This window comes from Photinus pyralis, unplaced genomic scaffold, assembly GCF_008802855.1.
Source record: "Photinus pyralis isolate 1611_PpyrPB1 unplaced genomic scaffold, Ppyr1.3 Ppyr1.4_unclustered_Scaffold5295, whole genome shotgun sequence".
NCBI lineage: Eukaryota > Metazoa > Arthropoda > Insecta > Coleoptera > Lampyridae > Photinus > Photinus pyralis.
In genome coordinates this window covers 35,152-56,111 of record NW_022171748.1, presented here as the reverse complement: position 1 = coordinate 56,111, position 20,960 = coordinate 35,152, and the positions used below count along the sequence as shown (strand labels likewise).

At 37.5% G+C, this 20,960-nt stretch overlaps 4 protein-coding genes across 5 annotated transcripts; 3 read left to right on the top strand and 1 right to left on the bottom strand.

Annotated features, from left to right (window-relative positions):
- The first annotated feature begins 443 nt into the window (after positions 1 to 443).
- LOC116182442 (venom acid phosphatase Acph-1-like) lies at positions 444 to 2,035 on the top strand. Its single transcript, XM_031502978.1, has 7 exons — positions 444 to 547; positions 598 to 702; positions 747 to 980; positions 1,117 to 1,302; positions 1,346 to 1,466; positions 1,518 to 1,729; positions 1,782 to 2,035. The coding sequence occupies exons 1-7, from the start codon at positions 446 to 448 to the stop codon at positions 1,947 to 1,949; spliced, it is 1,128 nt and encodes a 375-aa protein (XP_031358838.1). The 5' UTR covers positions 444 to 445; the 3' UTR covers positions 1,950 to 2,035.
- A 5,863-nt stretch (positions 2,036 to 7,898) lies between these two features.
- Positions 7,899 to 9,806, top strand: LOC116182444 (venom acid phosphatase Acph-1-like). Of its 2 annotated transcripts, none has more exons than XR_004147518.1 (7): positions 7,899 to 8,109; positions 8,176 to 8,274; positions 8,317 to 8,556; positions 8,604 to 8,789; positions 8,835 to 9,023; positions 9,073 to 9,164; positions 9,309 to 9,326. XR_004147518.1 is itself a non-coding variant. In XM_031502980.1 (7 exons), the coding sequence occupies exons 1-6, from the start codon at positions 8,017 to 8,019 to the stop codon at positions 9,462 to 9,464; spliced, it is 1,104 nt and encodes a 367-aa protein (XP_031358840.1). In that variant the 5' UTR covers positions 7,899 to 8,016; the 3' UTR covers positions 9,465 to 9,474; positions 9,529 to 9,806. The 2 variants fall into 2 exon arrangements, 1 of the variants encoding a protein (XP_031358840.1); XM_031502980.1 differs by adding an exon at positions 9,529 to 9,806 and having other exon boundaries at positions 8,835 to 9,164; positions 9,309 to 9,474.
- Positions 9,807 to 12,801: 2,995 nt separating this feature from the next.
- Positions 12,802 to 15,470, top strand: LOC116182445 (venom acid phosphatase Acph-1-like). Its single transcript, XM_031502982.1, has 7 exons — positions 12,802 to 13,100; positions 13,148 to 13,258; positions 14,241 to 14,342; positions 14,400 to 14,609; positions 14,661 to 14,970; positions 15,025 to 15,236; positions 15,286 to 15,470. Exons 2-7 carry the CDS (start codon positions 13,160 to 13,162, stop codon positions 15,433 to 15,435), a joined length of 1,083 nt encoding a protein of 360 aa, XP_031358842.1. The 5' UTR covers positions 12,802 to 13,100; positions 13,148 to 13,159; the 3' UTR covers positions 15,436 to 15,470.
- Positions 15,471 to 17,670: 2,200 nt separating this feature from the next.
- LOC116182441 (acetylcholine receptor subunit alpha-like) lies at positions 17,671 to 19,379 on the bottom strand. The gene is made up of 2 exons (XM_031502977.1): positions 19,142 to 19,379; positions 17,671 to 19,087 (listed from the first exon to the last, which is right to left on the bottom strand). The coding sequence occupies exons 1-2, from the start codon at positions 19,322 to 19,324 to the stop codon at positions 18,905 to 18,907; spliced, it is 366 nt and encodes a 121-aa protein (XP_031358837.1). The 5' UTR covers positions 19,325 to 19,379; the 3' UTR covers positions 17,671 to 18,904.
- Positions 19,380 to 20,960: the final 1,581 nt, after the last annotated feature.

Sequence of the window (20,960 nt, the reverse complement as noted above, 5' to 3'; positions counted from 1 at the left end):
GAATACACAGTTGCAAAATTGTTACTATGTAAATACAATAAGTTGACCAAGGCATTCCATAAATATAGGTACCTAGCTGCACTCATGCAGCACAATGTTTGGTGGCATAAATATTCTATTGATGTCATACCTACCATAAAACAGAAACATATTTTCCATTTTTCCTGCAATTAACAGCCGGGTTTTTTGTTTTTACACATTGGAGAACTAAAAGGTAAATTTTGTTTACTATTAAAAACCCAAACGCATTTTTGCTCCTTGAGAGCAATTATTATTGTATGTGGTGTGCGGTCGCTAAATCATTATCGCACTAAACCAATTAACATTAGATTGTTTTCTTGATTTACCGTGATAAATTGATTGGAAGTGTGGGAGTTATCCGTCCGCGACGTTTTCGTATAAAAGGATGAATTCGCCGAGCCGCTAAATTTTCAGTGAGGCACAAATGGAAAAAGTAGCAGTCATGCTGAGCTTAGGTCTAATATTAGCAATATTGACTCGAGAAACCTTCACCTTGGAGGGTGATACCTTGCAAATGGTTTTTACGGTAAAAATAAACTACGAATATATGAATATTTATTACAGAAAGCATTTTAGGTGTTTCGCCATGGACACAGAGCTAACGAAATTCTTACTGCGTACCCAAAAGATCCGCACAAAAACTTCGATTACGCACCGTATGGATGGGGTCAATTGACAAACGTAAATATTCCTATTTTAATACCTGGTAATGGGAATGTTTATAGGAAGGTAAAATGCGAGAGTACAATCTCGGAAAAATGTTGCATGCAAGATACGGCGAATTTTTGGGGATGTACACACCAGAAGTTGTAGACGCACTGTCTACCAACTACAACAGAACTAAGATGTCACTGGAACTTGTTCTAGCGGGACTGTTTCCACCTGAAAGTCCCTTAGACTGGAATAAAGAACTGAACTGGCAACCTATCCCTTACAATTACTTAACCGGTACCGATAATGTAAGTGCAACAGACAAAGTAACTATTTTTGAATTTATTGACAATTTCAAATTAAAATTTGTACATGTGAGTTTTACGTATAACTCAATTTGCAATGCTAATTGTAATGGACAAAATGTATTTTCATATTGCTTAGCGTATGGGATTCCCTACGAAGTGCTCAAAGCGATCGCATTTAGTAGCAGACTACGAGAATTCACCAGAAGGCCAATTAGATCTGCGCCCATACAAAAAATGGTTTAATTATATCAGTAAGAATACCGGCTTACACGTACGGGGGTTGACAGATCTGTACATTCTATATTTTGGACTCTCAGTCCAGGTAAGTGGAGTTGTAAAAACTTCCTTCTAATTATATACACCAGGAAGAGTGGGGATTGAAGCTTCCCGAATGGGTAAAACCTGTGTACCCAGAGCTGCTCAAAGAGGGTGCCATTGATCTGTATGTTTTATGGAGTCGAACGCCGGAAATAAATAAACTAGGAGGTAAAATAATATTAATAGAAGTGAACTAACTTCATTGTTCTATGCTTTCAGGGTTCAATCTGAAAACAATTCTAGACGCCGCCAAACAAAAAATCGACGGTACACTCAACCCACCGGATCGAAAAATTATGTTATTTTCAGCTCATGAGATAAACGTGGCTGGAATGTTGAATTCATTAAACGCTTTCTATCGGCATATTCCTCCGTACGGCGCGTGTGTAATTTTGGAATTACATAAAATAGATGAGCAATACGGATTTAAAGTAAAATATTTACTTTGACAAGCTGTAATAGGTTTAACTCGTGATGTTTCAGTTATTTTACGAGACTCACAATGGGGAACCTCCCGCAAAGTTGATAGTTCCCGGATGCGATCACTTTTGTCCAATAGATCAGTTTCAAGAACTACTAAAAGAAAATATTCCCGAAAATTATGATATCTGCCAAAACGACATCTATACTTCCATCGGCTTTTTAGGTTAAAAATATTACTATTTTCGTTACACGGAACACTCGCCTGATAATTAGTGTTTCTTTCAATCTCATTAATAAATAACAATATGTTATGACGTTGTTGGATTATTAGACAAATCAAAATCACTCCCGCTAAGAGTGATTTGTTGGTTATTAGATACAAAAAAGGAACCTGAACAACATTTTCGTTCATCGATTGTGATTAGCAAGACGAGTGGATGTGTGGCCCTCTCCTATACAACTTCAGAGTCGGCGCTAAATCTCGAGAAAATAGTGGGTAGTTGGGTACCTTCCTATCGTATCCTATCGATCAAAAATGAGCTGCTGTCGAGTCACCTTTGGAATTTTTTTTACATGGGCAATCGTCTTAGACCATACAGTACATGGACTGCTAATTGCAAATAAAATATGGTCAAGGACATCACCAAGGTATGTAAATTTCAGGGTGAACGAGTCCGAAATTGCCCGATGACACACGATTTGAGACTGTCAACCTATAAATTAAAAACGTCAATTAATTAATCGTCTAGAAATGGCAGAAAAGAAAACGTATTCTTATTTGTGAACGTGTGAAGATGCTCCTTACGCGATCCGAGTGGTGTTTACACGACTCTAGTTTACGCTGAGAGTCACATACCCACGACTGCAGTGCCACCTATCCGTGACCACCCATTTTGTATTGAAAGTATAGGGTAATATGAAGATAATAGCATCCATGTACTGTATGGTCTAAGAAATCGTACTTACTTGAACATCCAAAGTAAAGTCACTAGATATAGAAAGTACCGCAATCATCCGCCATTTTTGGGCAAATTTGCTGCTAACTTACAAAAATTGACAAATAAAATCTGAATAGCTGTCATTTTTCATAACCTAACTTCATAGTACTGTCATGTTTTATAAAAATATATACAGATATCTCCAAACAGGTGGAACAATCCCTAACATTAAAGTTACTAGAATCTGGTAATTTCCGCCATTTTTGGGCAAAAATCATGCGTTCTCTCTCTAACACACGAGCCCAATGGATTGCGGTACTTTCTATATTTAGTGACTTTAATCCAAAGGCGACTCGACCGCCACTCATTTTTTATCCAATTCCTCAGAAACTGCACGGCCTGTGTGACTGCCCCAGCAAACATTTGAATAACGACCGATTGATGGCAAACTGCTGTCTTTGATGGTAGGATGCACATTTCACGTATTTTAGTTTTTTTTAATGTTCATAATTTTTAACAAAGGCGACTACTGAGAGGCTTTGAAAATGAAAAAAAAACACTGAATTGATCAAGGGATCGGAATATACAGTAATACGGGGGAAGGGGGGGGGGGCGCAATGATATGAAGAGCCGACATCGAAGGATCAAAAAGCGACGTCGCTATGAACGCTTGGCCGCCACAAGCCAGTTATCCCTGTGGTAACTTTTCTGACACCTCTTGCTTAAAATTCCTAAAAGCCAAAAGGATCGATAGGCCCCGCTTTCGTAGAGCTCTTCTGTTACTAAAATTTAACTGAACGTTTATCATATTTCTGTCCGTCTGACGCTGCACGATACATCTACATTTATTTATTAGGTAGATGGTGTTTTGTCATAGGTATAATAAGAAGAGTTAACCTTCTCTAGTTGTGCATAATGAAATAAGTTTTCCAAAATTTACTAAATCGCCAAAGTGGATTTGCGACTATTTGTGGATTCTGTGAGCAGTGTCGTTGAGACGCGCGACGTACGTAGTAAGCCCGAGTTTGAGAGCTAATAAAAAGGTAACCAAATTTGATATCAATATTAAGTGAACACCTGAACCAAGATTATTTGAGAAGGTCGCCAATTTTTGATCGCCAAATACAAAAAGTCTGGGAATTTACGAATCTATATGGGATTCAAGGTAGAATGTTGTCCATTCATGAACTGAACATTTAATGAGCCCGGTTCAGCTAACATTGTCAGTAATACTTCCGGTTAATCCAGAAATTCACATTTAAAATAAAATATAGGTTTAATTGTCTGCATTAGACTCCAAAAGACATAAAACGAGTAGGTAAACTTTAAATAACATGGGGATTTTTTAAAATTCCGCTTTAAAATTCGGTGGATGTCACGACGTGTAGATTAAAATAGTGTATACATAAAATGTAAAATTTTACACGTATGCATAGTTCAAGAGATGGTTGGTTTCCCTTTATCGTCGTGTATAATACAAAACTTTATTTTATAGCAGAAGCCATATAAATCGTTGTAAAGTTTCTACAAATTCCGAATTTAATTTAGACGTCAAAAATAGCATGCTTAGGTTCTGTTGTCGCCGTGGTTTCCATAGAAACATCACTTCGCGTCCCATTTGAAATAAGAATGGCATATGTCTTTAGAATGCACAATCCTCTGTTTCATTTTATCTACCGCTACGGTTAAAGTGATCACTTTATCTACCCTCACGGTTAAAGAACGACTTAGCCTACTCGTTCAAACCTATTAAAATTTCAATTTAACATATGCAAATAAATAAACAAGCAAATTATTATCACAACTCGAAGTATGCTTGACCTGTAGAAAATAGTTTGTAATGAGCAACCACACCGTCTCTTTATTCAACCGCAGATCTTTAGTAGGTTCTGTACTTTAAAATGTGTGATTCTGCCAACTGGTCTTACTCTCCAGATTTGCTGTCATGGCTCCCTATATTTGGCCCTGGTTGTGCCCTGAATTTGGCTCCGAGGTTTCGGGTTTACCCAACTGTAGAATTTGTGTGGACCTTTTAGTCCGGAGGATTAGCAAATAATCGTGCACTTTTGTATAGAAGTATGAATTTTTGTATACGACTTACCTATACCCCAACAGTCATTTTAAACATTAGAGCCACTCTGGCTCTCTGCCAGCTTGCATAAGGAAGTGGTGAAATGTGACTCTAAGCGCAGCGTATGTACATCCTGCAAGTGTACGAAATTGAACTTGCCTTGCACTCCACGTTGCAAGTGTGGTGGATGCGATCGTGAATAATAGCTATAGTACAGTATTAATGAATTGTATAATTAATTAATTATAATAATTATTATTCTAAAGCTACAATTTTCTTTTCAAACTACATATAAGATTTTACTATACGAAGAATAGGACACATCAAACTAATATAAAATTACAATTTCATTAATTTAATTTATGTATGTTAATAAGTTTAACTATACATCTAAAAAGAAGAATAAAAACAGTATTTTGAGTGAAGAAAGCCTAAATTCTCGACTTTTTGTGGGGAAAACAACCACGGTTAACTTTGACTCCAAAAAAAAGCCACACTCAATACATTTAGGGTAAATATCAATATAACATTTTTTTTAGCTAAGATGGTGCTTAACAAAATCCGTGTTTTAATTTTGTTCTAGCCCTACTGGTTGCCAGTTGGCAGAGGTATTACCGAATGGATACCACTGCTAAAACGGCCGTTTTGAAATGGGCACCCTACGCCCCCCCCCCCTTGAAGAGAGCCAGAGTGGCTCTAATGTTTAAAATGACTGTTGGGGTATAGGTAAGTCGTATACAAAAATTCATGCTTCTATACAAAAGTGCACGATTCTTCAAAAATATCGCGGTTGTCGTCCGGACTATTTGCCCAGTAGAGCCTGATATTATTAGACCAACTCAACCCTGCGAGCCTCGAGCGCTACAGGTTCCGTGTGCGTGAATACGCACCGTATACTTACCGCCGCCATGGAATCAGAGATTATAGTATAGATGCGGCCCCATTGCTCTGCCAGTGTGACTGTAGTAGTTTAGTGTCTTCGTTTATAGCATTTAGCCCGGCTTGTTTTACGGTCACAGTCAGTAGGCGTCAGAGCTGGGTCGAGCGTTTTTAAAAACCCCCCGAATTTTCTCAAAAATGCTCGCAAGCATCGAGTTGTTTAGATCCGAGCATTCCTAAAAGTGCTCGAGCGGTTTATCGCGCTCGGAAAAAAGCGGAAAAAGCACTCGTGAGCGGAAAAAAACCGCTCGGGAGCGAAAAAATCACTCGTGAGCGGCGCTTAATCCTACAAAGCTTGAGGGCGGTTAAAAGCTCTCACAAGCGAAAATAAAAACGCTCAGGAGCGGAAAAAAAGATCCAGCCAGCGAAAAAAGAGCGATTCCTCTTCTAGAATAGATCATTCATTTATTTCTGATACTTCCAGACTGACGATTATGTCCACCCAGGATCCTTCATTTGCCCTTTCGAAGGTGGGATTTGAGTGTTGGTCGTTCCATGTTACGGCGTTTAGTAGGTCGTGAAGGTAGTCGCCTGGTTGGTTGCACAAGCCACCGCTCCAGGAGGTGTGTTTTGCGTTGAGCTCACCAGCTATTATGTTTTGACCTTCGTGTTTTGCCAGTATTGTGTTTAGGAGGCTCATCTGTTGGGTACAGTTTCGTAATGACCCAAGATAGAAATTTATTAATAATAATAATAATAATAATCTTTATTGTCCAAACAGGTGTAATACAAAACCCTAGAATAGTACAAAATTATAAGTGAGAGAGTAAAAATTAATGAAGTAACTAACTCGTAAAAAAATAATAACTAAGTAATATAATTAAGAATGATAGGTAAAGGAGTGTGAAAAATATCTACATGACTTGAAATATCATTATAGTGATAACACATTGTATAAATCGGTGAGCTTTGTCTGATATTGGTTGTACATCTTGGCAATTGAAATGTGATCTTATTCCTAGATGAGGGACGTGGTATATAAAATGTTATCGAGTTATGTAGCAAATTTCAGTCAGTTAGGTTGTGCAAAAGTTTATATAGATAAGTAACAGCCATTCGCCTTCTCCCAACTACTAGCGGGACAAGATCAAAGTTTTCTAGCATAATTGCCTGGGGGTAACATTGGTTCTCTAGTTTAACCATTGTACAATTTTTATTGCGGTATTGTGTTTCCTACACCTACCACAGTGTAACTGCTGCGGGACCTGGGGAACTCCTTAGCCGCCCTACGTTTGCCTGTATTGGCCTGCATCTCCACTAATCTTTGTGTTGGACAGTAGTTTCAAGTGGCATTTGAGTTTATTAGACTGTTATAAGACAATCTACCATGGGCCAGTTTTCAATCACTCAATTTTTACGCTGAGGGCTTCGACACGGCATTTTGCCTATTACCTTCTCCAGGTCGTACTTAGCCCTTTCCTCAAACATTTCCTCATTTTGAGTAAACGTGCTCGTTTTTAACAATTCATATGTGTTACCGGCGGTCACACCTGATCGATAATGAGTTCACCCACCTTCGGGCAACTTTTTGGATAGACGCGCCATCCACCTCTTTCGCGTGGTGCCTGAGCCGCTGATATGCATGTTTGTAGCTGGAAGCCGACTTGCTCCCTCCGGCCTGTATCTCCAAGATATTGTGCCTTGATAGTGGCTTGATCCTGCCTGTTAAAACTAAGTTTACTATTGAACTTTTTAGAGGAGGCTCTCGTGTTTCGATCAAAGAAGTTACTTGCTTGGGAAAACAACTCTTTAGGGCCCTTAGATGTCGCCTCCATTAAATGCAGGGGCTCATGATCGTCTGGCTCTTGTTCTTGCTTCGCTCTCTTGAAGGTTGGGTTCTGGTTTGAAAATATGTGCTTTTCGACCTCCGTGGAGTTCGAGCTCGAGACACAATGCCTCAGTCCCTTTGAGGCGGCAGTTTCGGTGCCTTTTGCATCCAGCTAAGCCGGGTTCTTAGACGAGTTTAGAGGTGTTTGCCTCCACTAGTGTGTCACGATGACAGTGCTATTACTGCTAGTGTTCTAACGAAAATATAAGGACCGAGGTAAAAACGTAAAACTATAAATCACAAATATCACAATTTACAAACGCACTTATTACACGCGCAACCTCATAAATTACAATATCGGCACAGCGGAAAGCTAATAAAATGATACAGGTGACCAGTAATTTAAAAATGCGCAACGAAAACTGGTCTCAATTTAGTAATGATTACCTTCGGTGTTATCTTAGTAACAGCCATATGATAACGGCGACCTTTAACTCTTGATTAAATTGTCGCGGCTCTACTTGCATCTAAATACAAATTCTTCATTCATTCAGAAACCTTCGCGCTGTATACAACACGATGTTTCTCAACTTGGTAGGCGTAGTTGCACAAATTCTACTTATCGTTAACGGTGAAGTAGTTAATAAGTCAGAGGTCGTTTTGGTTAACGTTGTAAGTACAATAACATTATTTTCTTAATTCCTCTGTTAAATTGCTACTTGAATCCGTATTTAATAGTTGTTTAGACACGGCGAAAGAACTCCAGAAAGTTTCTATCCGACCGACCCACATAAAGAGAACAATTTTTATCCAAATGGAATGGGAAGTCTTACCAATGTAGGTAGTGGATATCCTGCGCTTTTGTAATGCATTTTGTAGAAAGGGAAGCGCACAGTGCACAGATTAGGAGTATTTCTACGAGATGAATACGATACTTTATTGGGAAATTTCTACGAATCTAGTAAAATCTATGCCCGATCCACCGAAAGTCCTAGAGCACAGATGAGTGCTCTATTAGTCTTAGCGGGTCTATGGCCACCGAATCCTGATCAGCAATGGCACCCTACTTTGCTATGGCAACCAATACCTATCCATGCTAAGGATTATCATGACGAAGACGTAACTATTCCCAGAGTTGCTATCCATAGTAACCTACACTATTATAGCTACTAGACTCTAGGGCATGCAAATACTCTTACTTATTTAAAGATTTTTACCTAAAAAATCACACCATGAACGAAAAATTTCTTAAACCTTACACCGAAATGTTGCAATACATAGAAAATAACTCCGGAATGGCAGTAAAGGACTTAATCAGTCTTCAACGGTTTTATTTTATAGTCACCACCGAGGTAACACTCGTTACAACATTCAGGTTGTCCTGAACTATGTTTTAGCACGAACTTGGTTTGCCCTTACCGAATTGGACCCAAAAGGTGTATCCTGAACCAATCTATAGTGCTGTGTCGTCGATTTACAAATATTTTAATTCAGATTTGAGACTAAGACAAATTAATGTTGGATACTTACTTCAAAAAATGATAACGGATTTTAATGATAAAATAAAAGGGATAGACGTTAAAAAAGTGATGTATCTCTATTCAGCGCACGACACCACTTTAGGATATTTTCTAGACGCCATAAGTGTAATAACTCCACACGTACCAAAGTACGGTAGCGCAATTCTATTGGAACTCCATCGATACGACGGAAATTACTTTGTCAAGGTCAGTTTCCAGTTTCCTTTGTTATTATTATCTAAATCAAAATGTTATGAAAGGAGTGAAGTAACTGAAGGGTAATTAGTTATTGTGTTATAATCGTGTAATTCAACCCGAAATGGCATGTGATCTAACACGTTCTTTTTCCAGGTCCGTTACCTGAGATCACCCCAAGAGCCATACGCACAAGACCTACGGTTCCCAAATTGTGACGTATTGTGCCCTTTTGAAAAGTTTGTACACTTATATGCTTATCTGATCCCGAATATTACCCATAAGGAAGCGTGCGCACGGGCCACAATTTAAAATTGGCAAGGTTGATGTTTGTGATTATATGGGCGTATTTTTTTTAAATTAATGCTTGCTTAAGGTGTCGTGGAATACCACACTGATTCAGTAATTTAAGGAGGAGGCACGTATATCATCTTTTCGACAGTAGATACTAGCATGGTCTTGGCTGGGTATAGTCCGAAAGGAATTTATCTCGTTGTTTATTCTATGTTCCTAATTGTTTCAGAAATCATAAACAGATATGTCTAATTGTCTAATCATTTTCAGAACTTTCATATGTTTTCTGTTTAGTTTATTCTAAGCTGTATATCTAGTAAATTCGATAATAATTAAATTGTGTTGAACAAAAATTAACAACACAACAGCTTGTCCTTCTATCTATTACCTTTTCATGGTTTAGGGTTATTTGAGAAATCGTAATCGTAAACAATAATGCATTCAATATTGTCATCATCATATTATAAATGTGACTTATGTTTCTAGATGCGCATAAAAAAAGGTCAGATACGTATGATTTTTGAAAGGAAACAAAAACTTTACAACAAGTCAATACTAGGGACCTAATGATGGTAGCAAATAATAGCAGCATAGAATAACAAATGCGTGTCACAATAATTAACAATTATTGCGCCCAGATCACTTGTGGTTATTTAGTAACAGGATTGTGCCTTCAAAACGTTTTTCACAAATTACGGTGACGTGACGTTACTTTTGATATAAAGGTTAGACAATTGCGCCTCAATACCTAAAAAAGTAACATTGAAATTATTCCTTGAATTATTCGAATTGTTGGTTAGCACAATTATGAATCCTGAAATGAACAACAGTTTTAATTAAAAGTCAACATTATTTATGTTCCTAAGAATTAATTATGGCTAATTTGCGCATAGCTATTAATAGGTATGTCATTAAAGTTGTTCTTCCCCCTTAGCGTCTGTTTCAGAATTGGAGAGAGTAATTCACCCGGGTATAAAAGAGTATGAATATTTTTAAGTGTACAACAAATGCCACCAAGCACATGCATTTGAAATGGGAAATTTAAAATTTTAAGCATCCGATGTATAATGGGTGTAGGCACAATGCGATCATTAATCATTTCCTGTACCACCCTTATGAAACGTGATTTTAATAACTATTTGTCGCGACGCATGTGAGGCTGAACTAATCAAAATCTAACCCTCCTGTCACCTCCCGTTTGATCCATTTATTTCCACAACCATTTTTCTACATTATCTGTTCGTTTTACAAAACAGTCTTCGTCAAGGCTACCAATTTGCAACAAATAATTGCAAGGGGGGTAAATTAAATTGTAAATCAGAAATTCATGTTTTACCGTTTTAGATTGTAATATTCTGCAATTTTGACATGCAAGGGGAATTTGAAGAGGCATATCGTGAACATGTCGTTGATTACGAGAACTTACGCCACTTTATTTTTCGATTTGACTATACAGAAAGTGTTGCTTGTCGAAAATCCCCTGATCGCCAAACAGTTGCTCAAGAGGCGGTAGTAGAAGATGTGCGTCCTCGTCTGGTTTGTCATATGGAACCTGTCAGAAAATAATAATGAAAAAATTGCATTTCTAACCGTACAAAGTAACCGTGCTACAAGAACCTCATCGTCCCGACTTTGAAAAACGTGTAAATTTTTATGAAATTATTTTAATGAAACTCTACGAGACGACAATTCATTAGACAAAAGTTATTTCTCGTATGAGGCTTGGTTTCACCTTAGTGGATACGTTACATCCACTGAACTATAATTAAACTGGAACCCGCACTGCCGATCTCTGCCATAGAAACGTAGCGAGAGAGAGAGAGATTGTGCAAGGGGGATTTCTGTCACAGTCACTCATTGGGAAACTGATCATTAATATAAATTCAAAATATGTCAAATAGGCTGCTCTATGCATGCGCGGAAGTAGGACAGAGATGTGGCCCTCTCTCTCGGATAGCGCATCCCAGTATAATTTTAGTTCAGTAGTTACTTCCCAAAACAACCGAACTTGGAGTGCTGAAAAACCGTATGTTTGTCAGGACTCTCCGCTTCATCCTCTGAAGGTAGGCGTGTGGTTAGCGATGTCGAGAAGGCGAATTTTGGAGCCGATATTCCTTGACAATGCCCAAAGTTACCGTGCAATGTTACAAGTGTTTATTGATCGACTTTACGGCGATGAATTGCAAGGAGATTTCTTCTTTTCATAACATAACACAACACCAACTTCATGCAGTTTTCGAAACAATAAAGAAGAGAGTGGATCTGTGTCACCTTAACGGAGGAGACATTTTTTGTAACTCGCAACTGTTGCAATACAATTTGTAGAAGAAACTAAATCACGTTTCAGTTACAAAGTAATGTTTGCTATGTAATTTCAAATAATTTGGAAATAAATGTTACAATTACATGATTGCTTTTAATCAACATTTAATAAACGGTTGTGTTTCATAAAAGCTAGAGACAGTGTTTAGATCAATGTTTCGTAATTTATTTGCGTGTATAGGTCATGAAGCAGTTGTAACAGTTTGCATTGCTGGTTATAAGCAAACTCCTTTTATCCTTTTTATGGAACTGCATACATCAGTGGTAATCGTTCAACTAAGCAAGTTATTTTTGTGACAGAACATAAACAATTAATTTTATTCCCATAAGCTTCTATGTCAACATAATTAATTTTTGTAAAGCGCTGTAAATTTAATTAAAAACTAATTGTATAAAATGGGTAATTACAGTAATAAAAGAAGATTTTTCGACAAGTAACCTGTGTCCATTAGAGTCCTTTTTCCGAACTACCATAAGTTAGGTCTTGTTTCGTTACGGGTTTTGAGACTGCTTCACGGTGGTAGTTCATCCCGTTCTCCAACTATCCAATTGCCATAAGTTAAGCCTCTACGCAAAATGTGAAACTGTGTCCTGGTGGCAATCACCCCAAGAAAACTCTCCTCAAAATTGTATTCAGTCCCAGGTTCGCAATCATCGCCTGATAGATTTTAAGTCAACGTTTTGTTTTGTCTTTTAAATCGCGTGATCCCTTTTTATAGTTTCCCAGCTCGAGCTAGGTGGCTATTGCGATAACCGCTTTTTGTACAGGGTGTAAATCGAAAAGTGGAACATAGGCGTTTAACATGGGAAATTACTTTTTCTTTGCGCAAATGTTTCCTAATTATTTTACGCAAAAATACTTCAAATAAAAGTTATAGAGATATAAATTCTGCATCTAAATCATGTGAAACGATTATTCTACCTCTTCTTGTACGCGAAAATATTAATTATAAAGATTCTGTTTTCACGAGTTTTTAGTCTAAGTAGCCATGGACTATGATAAAAGAAAGAACGTATCATAAAAAACTACTCTAGCCTCCTTGCATTGAGCGGTTCTATAATAAATTGTCAGGTAAGATCAATCTACATAGAATATTTTTAACACTTAATCGTAACTGAGGTTTTTCCTACAAAATAAAGTAATCGTAACTAAAGAGTAAAGGCACAGATCTGTGGTAAAATGAATGTGCAACAATGACTCATTGCCTTGAACTTGAGGCTCTAATTGTGAGTACCGAAAAGTTAAATATGAAGCAATTACATGCTAAATGAATAATGTTTCCTGATTAGATTTCTCCTTTTGCCTTTGCGTAACACCGGTTTCTCAATAAAGTAACTAAACAAGTTCTCGTCGGCAACAAATAACTTAAACATCTTAGAATTATCATGCAATGGACATGAGTCAGTTATTGGTATTGATTGTGTTTATCCCACTGGTGACTAAAACGTGTATAGCCGACGATGAAGACACATTGCAGCAAGTTCACATAGTAAGTGTATTCATTTGTTTGAATAAAGTTCGCTATAAAAATAATGCGAAACTAACTGTAGGCCATAAACGGCGCGTAATTATTATTATTTTTGTCATTCTTGTCAACAGTGATGTTATTTACTTTAACGGCGACCTTATGCCGTGACCTAATAATTATTACGGCTGTTATTATTTGATTTTGGTACATTGCCGCATTCGATCAAGTTGTAGCGGCATGTACAGAAGAGTAACGTTCAACGTTAGCAACTGGTTTTTCCTTACTCCATATTTAATTGCGGTGTAGATAATAAGTTTTTAGTCCAAAAGGAACTTGTTCAATTCAAAATTGCTTACTACCCAGCCGAATGTTGCTTCTTTATGCTAAAAATTAAAAGATGACTGAATTTAGAAATACCTATCTTGTCATATTCGTGGCTTTCGAGGTCAAATATGCACATTAAGAAAGTCGCCATGGCAACCGTTTAAACGAACTCAACTATGCGCACCAGGAGTCGCCGTCACAAGCTGGATCTACTGGACTGGAATGTTCCAGTTTCAAGATTTTCGAAATCAACGAACGCATCACTTCCAATTTTTGAAATGGTTTTGTTTACTTTTTATCCATGTGAGCCTACTAAACAGATATCTGTATCACGTGGCGTATAGGGGAAGCTAAGAAATTTATTATTTCTTCCACTCCACCCACGAGTTAAGATGGTCCTACCTTTAAATCTCGCGGGATTCCGTTCGTATACGCCAAGGTATACGCAATAAAGTTAGGTTTCCAAACGTCAATGACCGGCCCGTGTAGTTCACTACCCATGCTTGGCTTCTGAGATTGCCGTTTTTAGTGGGAGCGTGGGAGGCTGCAGTCACCACTACTACGCTTAAATGCTCATTTTGTACTGCATTTCCCTGTGAAATAGATTTTTAACTCGAAACCATAGAAATTCGATGTCGACGTTTTCTTGTACATATAGCCTAATACATAGATGTTTCAGTTTTTTAGACATGGTAAAAGATACCCATCCGAGAGAGAATTATATCCCAAGGATCCTCATTTGACATTGTTTAACCTGGATCACTGGGAAAAACTGACCAGAGTAAACTTAGCTTCATACCAAGAACTACTTATGACATTTCTATTACTAGTATTGTAGATTGGCGAGAAGGAGTCATGCATTCTTGGAAATATACTACGTGCACATTATGGCACTTTTATAGGAAGCTCCTACAATCCGGACGAAATAATTTCCAAAGATTCTGGAACGGATAGAACCATGAAAAGTGCACAACTATTGCTGCATGGGTTGTTCTCTAAATGCGAATTTAGCGCACTTCCCAGCTACAACATTACATCAACAACTTATGTAACAAATACCTACTGGTTTTTATGTGTTTTCAACGTTTATGTTCTGTAGGAATTGCAACAACCTAGATATTTTTGCCCAGCATACGACGAGGAGCTCAATCACTTGCTTTCGCAAAATGAAAGTAGCAGTATACTTGAAACTAATAAAGATTTGCTACAGTACCTTACTGAGAAGACGGGGCGTCGCATGAAGTCACTGATGGATGTTTTCTTCCTACACGGAGCACTTTCGAGGGAAAAAGATTTGGGCTTGGCTCACCCACTATGGGTGGATTCTGTTATGAGCCGTATCACCGATTTGGCAATTGCCAGGCTCCATTACGAAAGTGGCAATGATCAGTTAAGGAGGTTAAACGGAGGTAAAATAACTAATTAACACGTGGCTTGATGTTTCAACGTTACTACTGCTTTAGGGAGGTTGCTAAAGAATGTCGTAAGCAAGATGAAGGCATTTGTCGACGGAGCGGAAAGGCAAAGAAAGATGTTTTTGTATGCCTGTCACGAATTTAACTTGTACAGTATTTTAACAATGTTGACCGAATTTGAACCGCATATTCCTGAGTGTAGTTCGGCTGTGGCGTTTGAACTTCGCAAGCGATCGCAAAACGAAGATTACATTGTAAAGGTACGTACAATTCCGAAACGTTGTTGATCTTAATTGAACTTGATTATAGATGGTGTATTTTAAGAACACCTTGGTACCACCACATGAACTATTGTTCAAAAACTGCTCCTGTAAATATTCCGAGTTTGAAAATCTCACACAATCAGTTCTCCCAACGAACTACACAAAAGAATGTCGGGCCACCACACCACTTGATTGAAATTAATTAGACAATTATTGTTACTTATCGTCAAACTAGCTTTTTTATTTCTGATGTCCGACCCACATATCCATACTTGACTCTTAATCGGGAACATAACGAAAAATCTGAATAGAAAAACTAGAGGATAAGTGTTAGTAACACTACATAGTGGGTGCACAATAGCGTTTATTTTCTGCAGAATTGCGCTGGACAGCAACTCAATTTGAAACAAAAAGGTATCACTATCGTATCAAAATACTATTCAAAATTGTTCCATAATAAAGATCATTCCATATCTTTAAAAAAACAGGTTTTTCATGTTCAGGAGGTGCTTCTATAGTACATTATGAAACAAGTGTATAATCAAGATTTTAAAGCACGCGAAACATTGCAAGTGCTTGATGGACCAATTATACGCGCGTTTCATATGGTATTTTCTATTATATCTATAATATAATTAAAAAATATACAAATAAAATGAAATCACATTGACGTTATGCTCGAAAACATTCTTATTTAAATGGGTTGATTATTCGTAATTCCATGATTGCCATGTCACTTGTTTACTTATAAAAAAATCTCCGTTTTTTGTGAATGAAATGACTTCGGTTGACGAACATAATACACCGTCCATTCAAGGGCTTGTTGCAAAAGCAGAAAAAGTTGGTACCTGTAAAATCCAAATGCATATTATATGGAATATGGAAAGTTGTTGACGTGGATGAATAGGAAACATCTTTCAAACAGTCCTAAGCGCATTCACCCACAACTTCAAATAATGCTGAGATTAAAAACAGATTTGGCAGCATACCTACCTACTCTAAACCACGGTCGTTTGTGAAAGCTTCCAACAGAGGATGAGAGCCGAAAAGACATCTTTTGCATTTTCACAATGCGATCAGAAAGGATTTTTTAGTTCTGTCCCAGATTATAGTTTCATATGTGGTATTTGAAGCAACGTTACTTAACCTTTCAAGCTCGGCGTGCTTTAGTCACCTTTTTCAGCGTAGGCGTGTTTTAATCAGCGATTCTGTGGCAGGTATAATAAAATAGTGACAAGTGTATAATCAAGTCTTTAAAGCACCCGCAACGAGTTTTAAACGTTGCAAGTGCTTTAAAGATCAGATATACACGTGTTTGTAACAGTATTTTTTATTATATCCGCGATGTAATTCAAAAATAAGGGAAAATAGTTATATATGTATCAAGGCCATTAAGGCGATGTTTATTCCGAGGGCGACAGAGCCCGAAGGCCTCCGGCCCGAGGAATTGTAAGTTCCCCGAGCGTTAAATATCGAGTAATGCCTGAGGTGCACGTGCATACAACATTATTTTTATTTTTCAGAATTCCAAATAATGTATTTCCAATATACGAATGTAATGATTACTGTTTGTCCAACGTTAAAGTGCTTCACACGAGTCAAGTAGCATCTTTTTTTCATGAATTTGAAGTTTGATTAATTTACGGAAGTAATGTATGGTAGAATTTCAGATCTTGTTATCAAGATATCCATTGAAGTGGCGATTGTTTAAATGGAGCGCCTTGTAGATTGTTGTGTAATCAACGTCATGTTGACGTATTGGTCGAGATCGGCATAATAACAATGGGTCACCCTGTATGCGGATGATCAATTTTTTAAAGTGAAAGATTTAGTCTACCAACTCATACTGCCAGTCAGGGTTAGAAATCCAAAATTACAACAAACTATTGTGAAAGACAGCAAAAATTCCAGAAGTTTCAAACCCTGCCTTTTCTGAATCTAAGCATTACACCACTAAAAAAATTAGATTAGGAATGTGTCCAGTTAAGATCGGGCGTATGAGCTCATTGCGAGCAACCAAGTACAAAACTCCTACTTGAAAGCATAACCGTAAACATAACATATACATAATGCTAAAACAGTGAAATACTACGTTTTATTTAGTATGAGTTACTATCCATTAGCTTAGATTTAAGTAGCCATGGATCGTAGGGTTAAAAACGTATAGTTGAGAATGGCTCTTTCTTTGTAAATTCCATTACTGTGCCAATGTAACATTCTACAAACCTCCATAGGACATTTAATGTACTTCATCTGGTCGTTCAAAGAACGTTCACTTGTTGTTCTATGTCGGTGGTTCCAGTGTTAGTTATTGAAATCATCAAAGTAGAAAGAATGTTTTAAATTCTTCTTGCACACTGGTTTTCCACAGTTTTCCATCATGCTGTTACCACTATAAATTTTAGTAGAACGTTTATGTTATCATTCTTTATTACGAAGCAAGATTATAAAATAAGCAACAACGTATAACAACTTTTAAACTATCTTAATTTACAATTTGAGTTTAAACATTACCTACAAAACAGTAAGTCTGTAAACAGTATGTTCCCTTTGTGTCCAGTTGGGCAGTCTATAAATGTCTATCTAATATTAATTTTAATTGCCTATATACTACGTTTTTATTCATTTCTCTATTTAATTTTATCTATTCGTTTTTTTTTATTTAGAAACATTTATTTAATTGTGCTATTTAATATCATTTAAATACGTTCTCTATATTTTCATTTCCTAAAAATCACTAAGTGTTTTACCACGTATAAGTGAACGACAAACGTATTGCTTTCAACTTAATTTTACTAGTATAAAAACTACAAAAACAAAACAAAAAAAATCTTATTTAAATAAAGGGAACTTTTTTACTTTATGTCCACTTTTAAATTTGGCATTCAAAGCGTTTTTAATTCGGACAATGTTCCGAAACTGTGGACACAGGTTTTGAAAATTTACTAAGGCAATTGAATTACCACACTGATGAATTACACACCGCAATCTTAAACGCGCCATTTGCAAAGAGCCAAAGCAGTGTAAAGTATGATCATGGGTGAAAAAATAATTGATTAAATTAAATAATTACGGAGCATGCAGGTAAGCATACAACAAACGACGCTCATTGATAATAGTCGGGTAGTTTAATGTGTACTGTACGTCACCCCACAGACACATTCTCAAGCATCATTTCACTAAAGTATTTTTTATCATTACAAAAATTACCAAGCTACATTTTTAAGGCACAATCTGGAAGTATATTGTAAAAAGCAGATAACAAGATCTATCTAGCTTTTTTCGATTTACTTCTAGATGATATTCCATTGAGCCTAAGATGAAAGTGACCGAAAATGTATTACAAATATGTATTGCATTTACACACGCTATGACGCTAATTATATCTGAAGGTGTGGCTAGACGTTGCTTTAGTCAATTGTAAAACAATATGGCTATACTGATGATAAGTTAAGAACCTTAATATTACATAGCATTTCTAACTATCCTGAGCAATGTATTATACCCTGTAAAAAAAACTTTCACTCAATCAAATTCTTTCAGTTTAAATTAGTCATCTATGCCCACTCTTACATCTGATTTAACGATATCAACGTTAATATACAATTTCATTATTGTTGATCTGGTTATGATATGAAAATAGATCTACGTTAAGGCATAACGAGTTACTGTGGAGGGTAACGAACGAGCGACGAGTCCGATCCGTTCTTGTCGATAGGTACGCGATCGTCGTAAAGCGTTGGCGCCTGCAGGATTATTCCCGCCGTTCCCACCAGCACAGCCAAAGTAAATATCCACAAGAAAAGACGATCTAACACCATCGCGACATACTTCCAATCCTCTTTGACCTGAAAGGAACACGGCTTGTAAACTCAATTCAGCTGTTTCGATCTACTACCAACCTTTGTCGAGTCCTCCAACATCTTGGTATGTTCGGCGATAAACCTCACACAAAAACACGATTTATGAATTTCTGGTGGACAGCGTGAGTGCGAAAATGCGACGTTTCTCAATATCGGACTTTTGATAGCTGCGTCGGTTTCTTCTGCTGTAACAGTTAGGTCCTCTGATTCAGAATGCGGCATCCTAACCGACCCATGTATTTGACAGCGACCGCTGAATGGGCCTCCATCCGGTAAACTGAAAAAGATATCTTTTTTAATTGTAGGTTGAAACTGAAAATATGCCATTTTGTTGTTTGTTTTTTTGGTTGGTGTGTGGTGAGTCTGGCGTACCCAAGCTCATTGATCACTCGTCTATGCCTGTAGCGTGCTTTTAAAAGCAACGGCCAGAATAATAAATGACCAACTACCTCGTACTTATTACACCTGTTTGAACAAATTTCGTGGAGAAATAACTCTTGAGTGATATACCTAATACGCATAATATGCATATTTTGGTTCTTAAATTTTGGAACTAATTATTTCTTTTAAAGGACTTGTACCAGAGCTTAGGGTGGGTGAGTAAAACCACAATGCCAAAAAACCCAAAACTGATTTTATTGCCGGCCGTGAACAAGAAAACTAAAATAACATTGCATAAACAAAAAAATCTCTCTACAAACCTAACAGCCCCTTACCTAAAACCAGGCAGCGCGTTACCAAATTAAAAAATTTTGTCCCAGCCGCAACCCACAGGATTTAAGTAGTCTTAACCGCGACGCAACAACAAATCAAAATGAGCTCTCTCATAACCAAACCAAACACGCATGTCACCTGAACATCAAACCTTATCAACATTAGTCCACGGGCGTAATTTTAAAGCTTACAAGTGGCGTTCATTCTCAAACGAATAACTAAAATAACTATTAATTCTAACGTGCAAATTAATATCCTGTACAACAATGCCCCCCCCAGGTTAAAAACATCATCATGGTGGCTTTTAACCTTTCCATGCAGGAATATACGGCTTTAAATGGGTCACATGAAACATGCCCCTTTCCACGTCACTATCACAATGAACTAATACATATGTTAAAGGGCCCACAGATTTTTTTATCCTGAAAGGACCTTCAAACAAAAGCATAAACTTTTTTGTTTCGGCTTTAATCGCGGAAGAAGTAGGATTACTCCTTAACAAAACTAGGTCTCCCGGATTAAATGTTGGAAACGGTCTGTTGGAACAACGCGCATTACGCCGAGCGGCCGCACTAACTAACGTCTCCCTAGCTAGTATTAATTTTTTTTCGTCGGCCATGTCGTCAACATCCGCTTCATGCTGGTGAGGGCCTCTCCTATTTTTTGGTAACAAATCCGTAGATTTAATGCCAAGTTGTAATTCATTTGGGGTAAATCCCGTTGATTCATGAACCACCGTATTTAAGAATAACGCAAAATTTTGCAACTCATAGGCCCAACGGGTGTGCTGCTCATGGCAATACGTTCGGCATAACCGTCCCAACTCACGCATAACGCGCTCACAAGGGTTACTTTGTGGACGCCGTATTGACGAACGAACTAGTTGAATGCCCAAAGAGTGCAATTTTTCCTCCCACAATTTTGACGTAAATTGAGTACCGTGGTCGGTTAGTAAACGAACGGGCTGTCCGTGTTTGACGAAAAGATCGTTCGTAAGCCTATGCAGAATACTACGTGTGGTCGCTTTTTTTAGAGCATATAAAGTTACATACTTAGTGAATACGTCAAGCACCACACATACAAACGAAACCCCGGCGCGACTAGACGGAAGAGGGCCATAGATATCAAGGGCGACCAGGTCGTT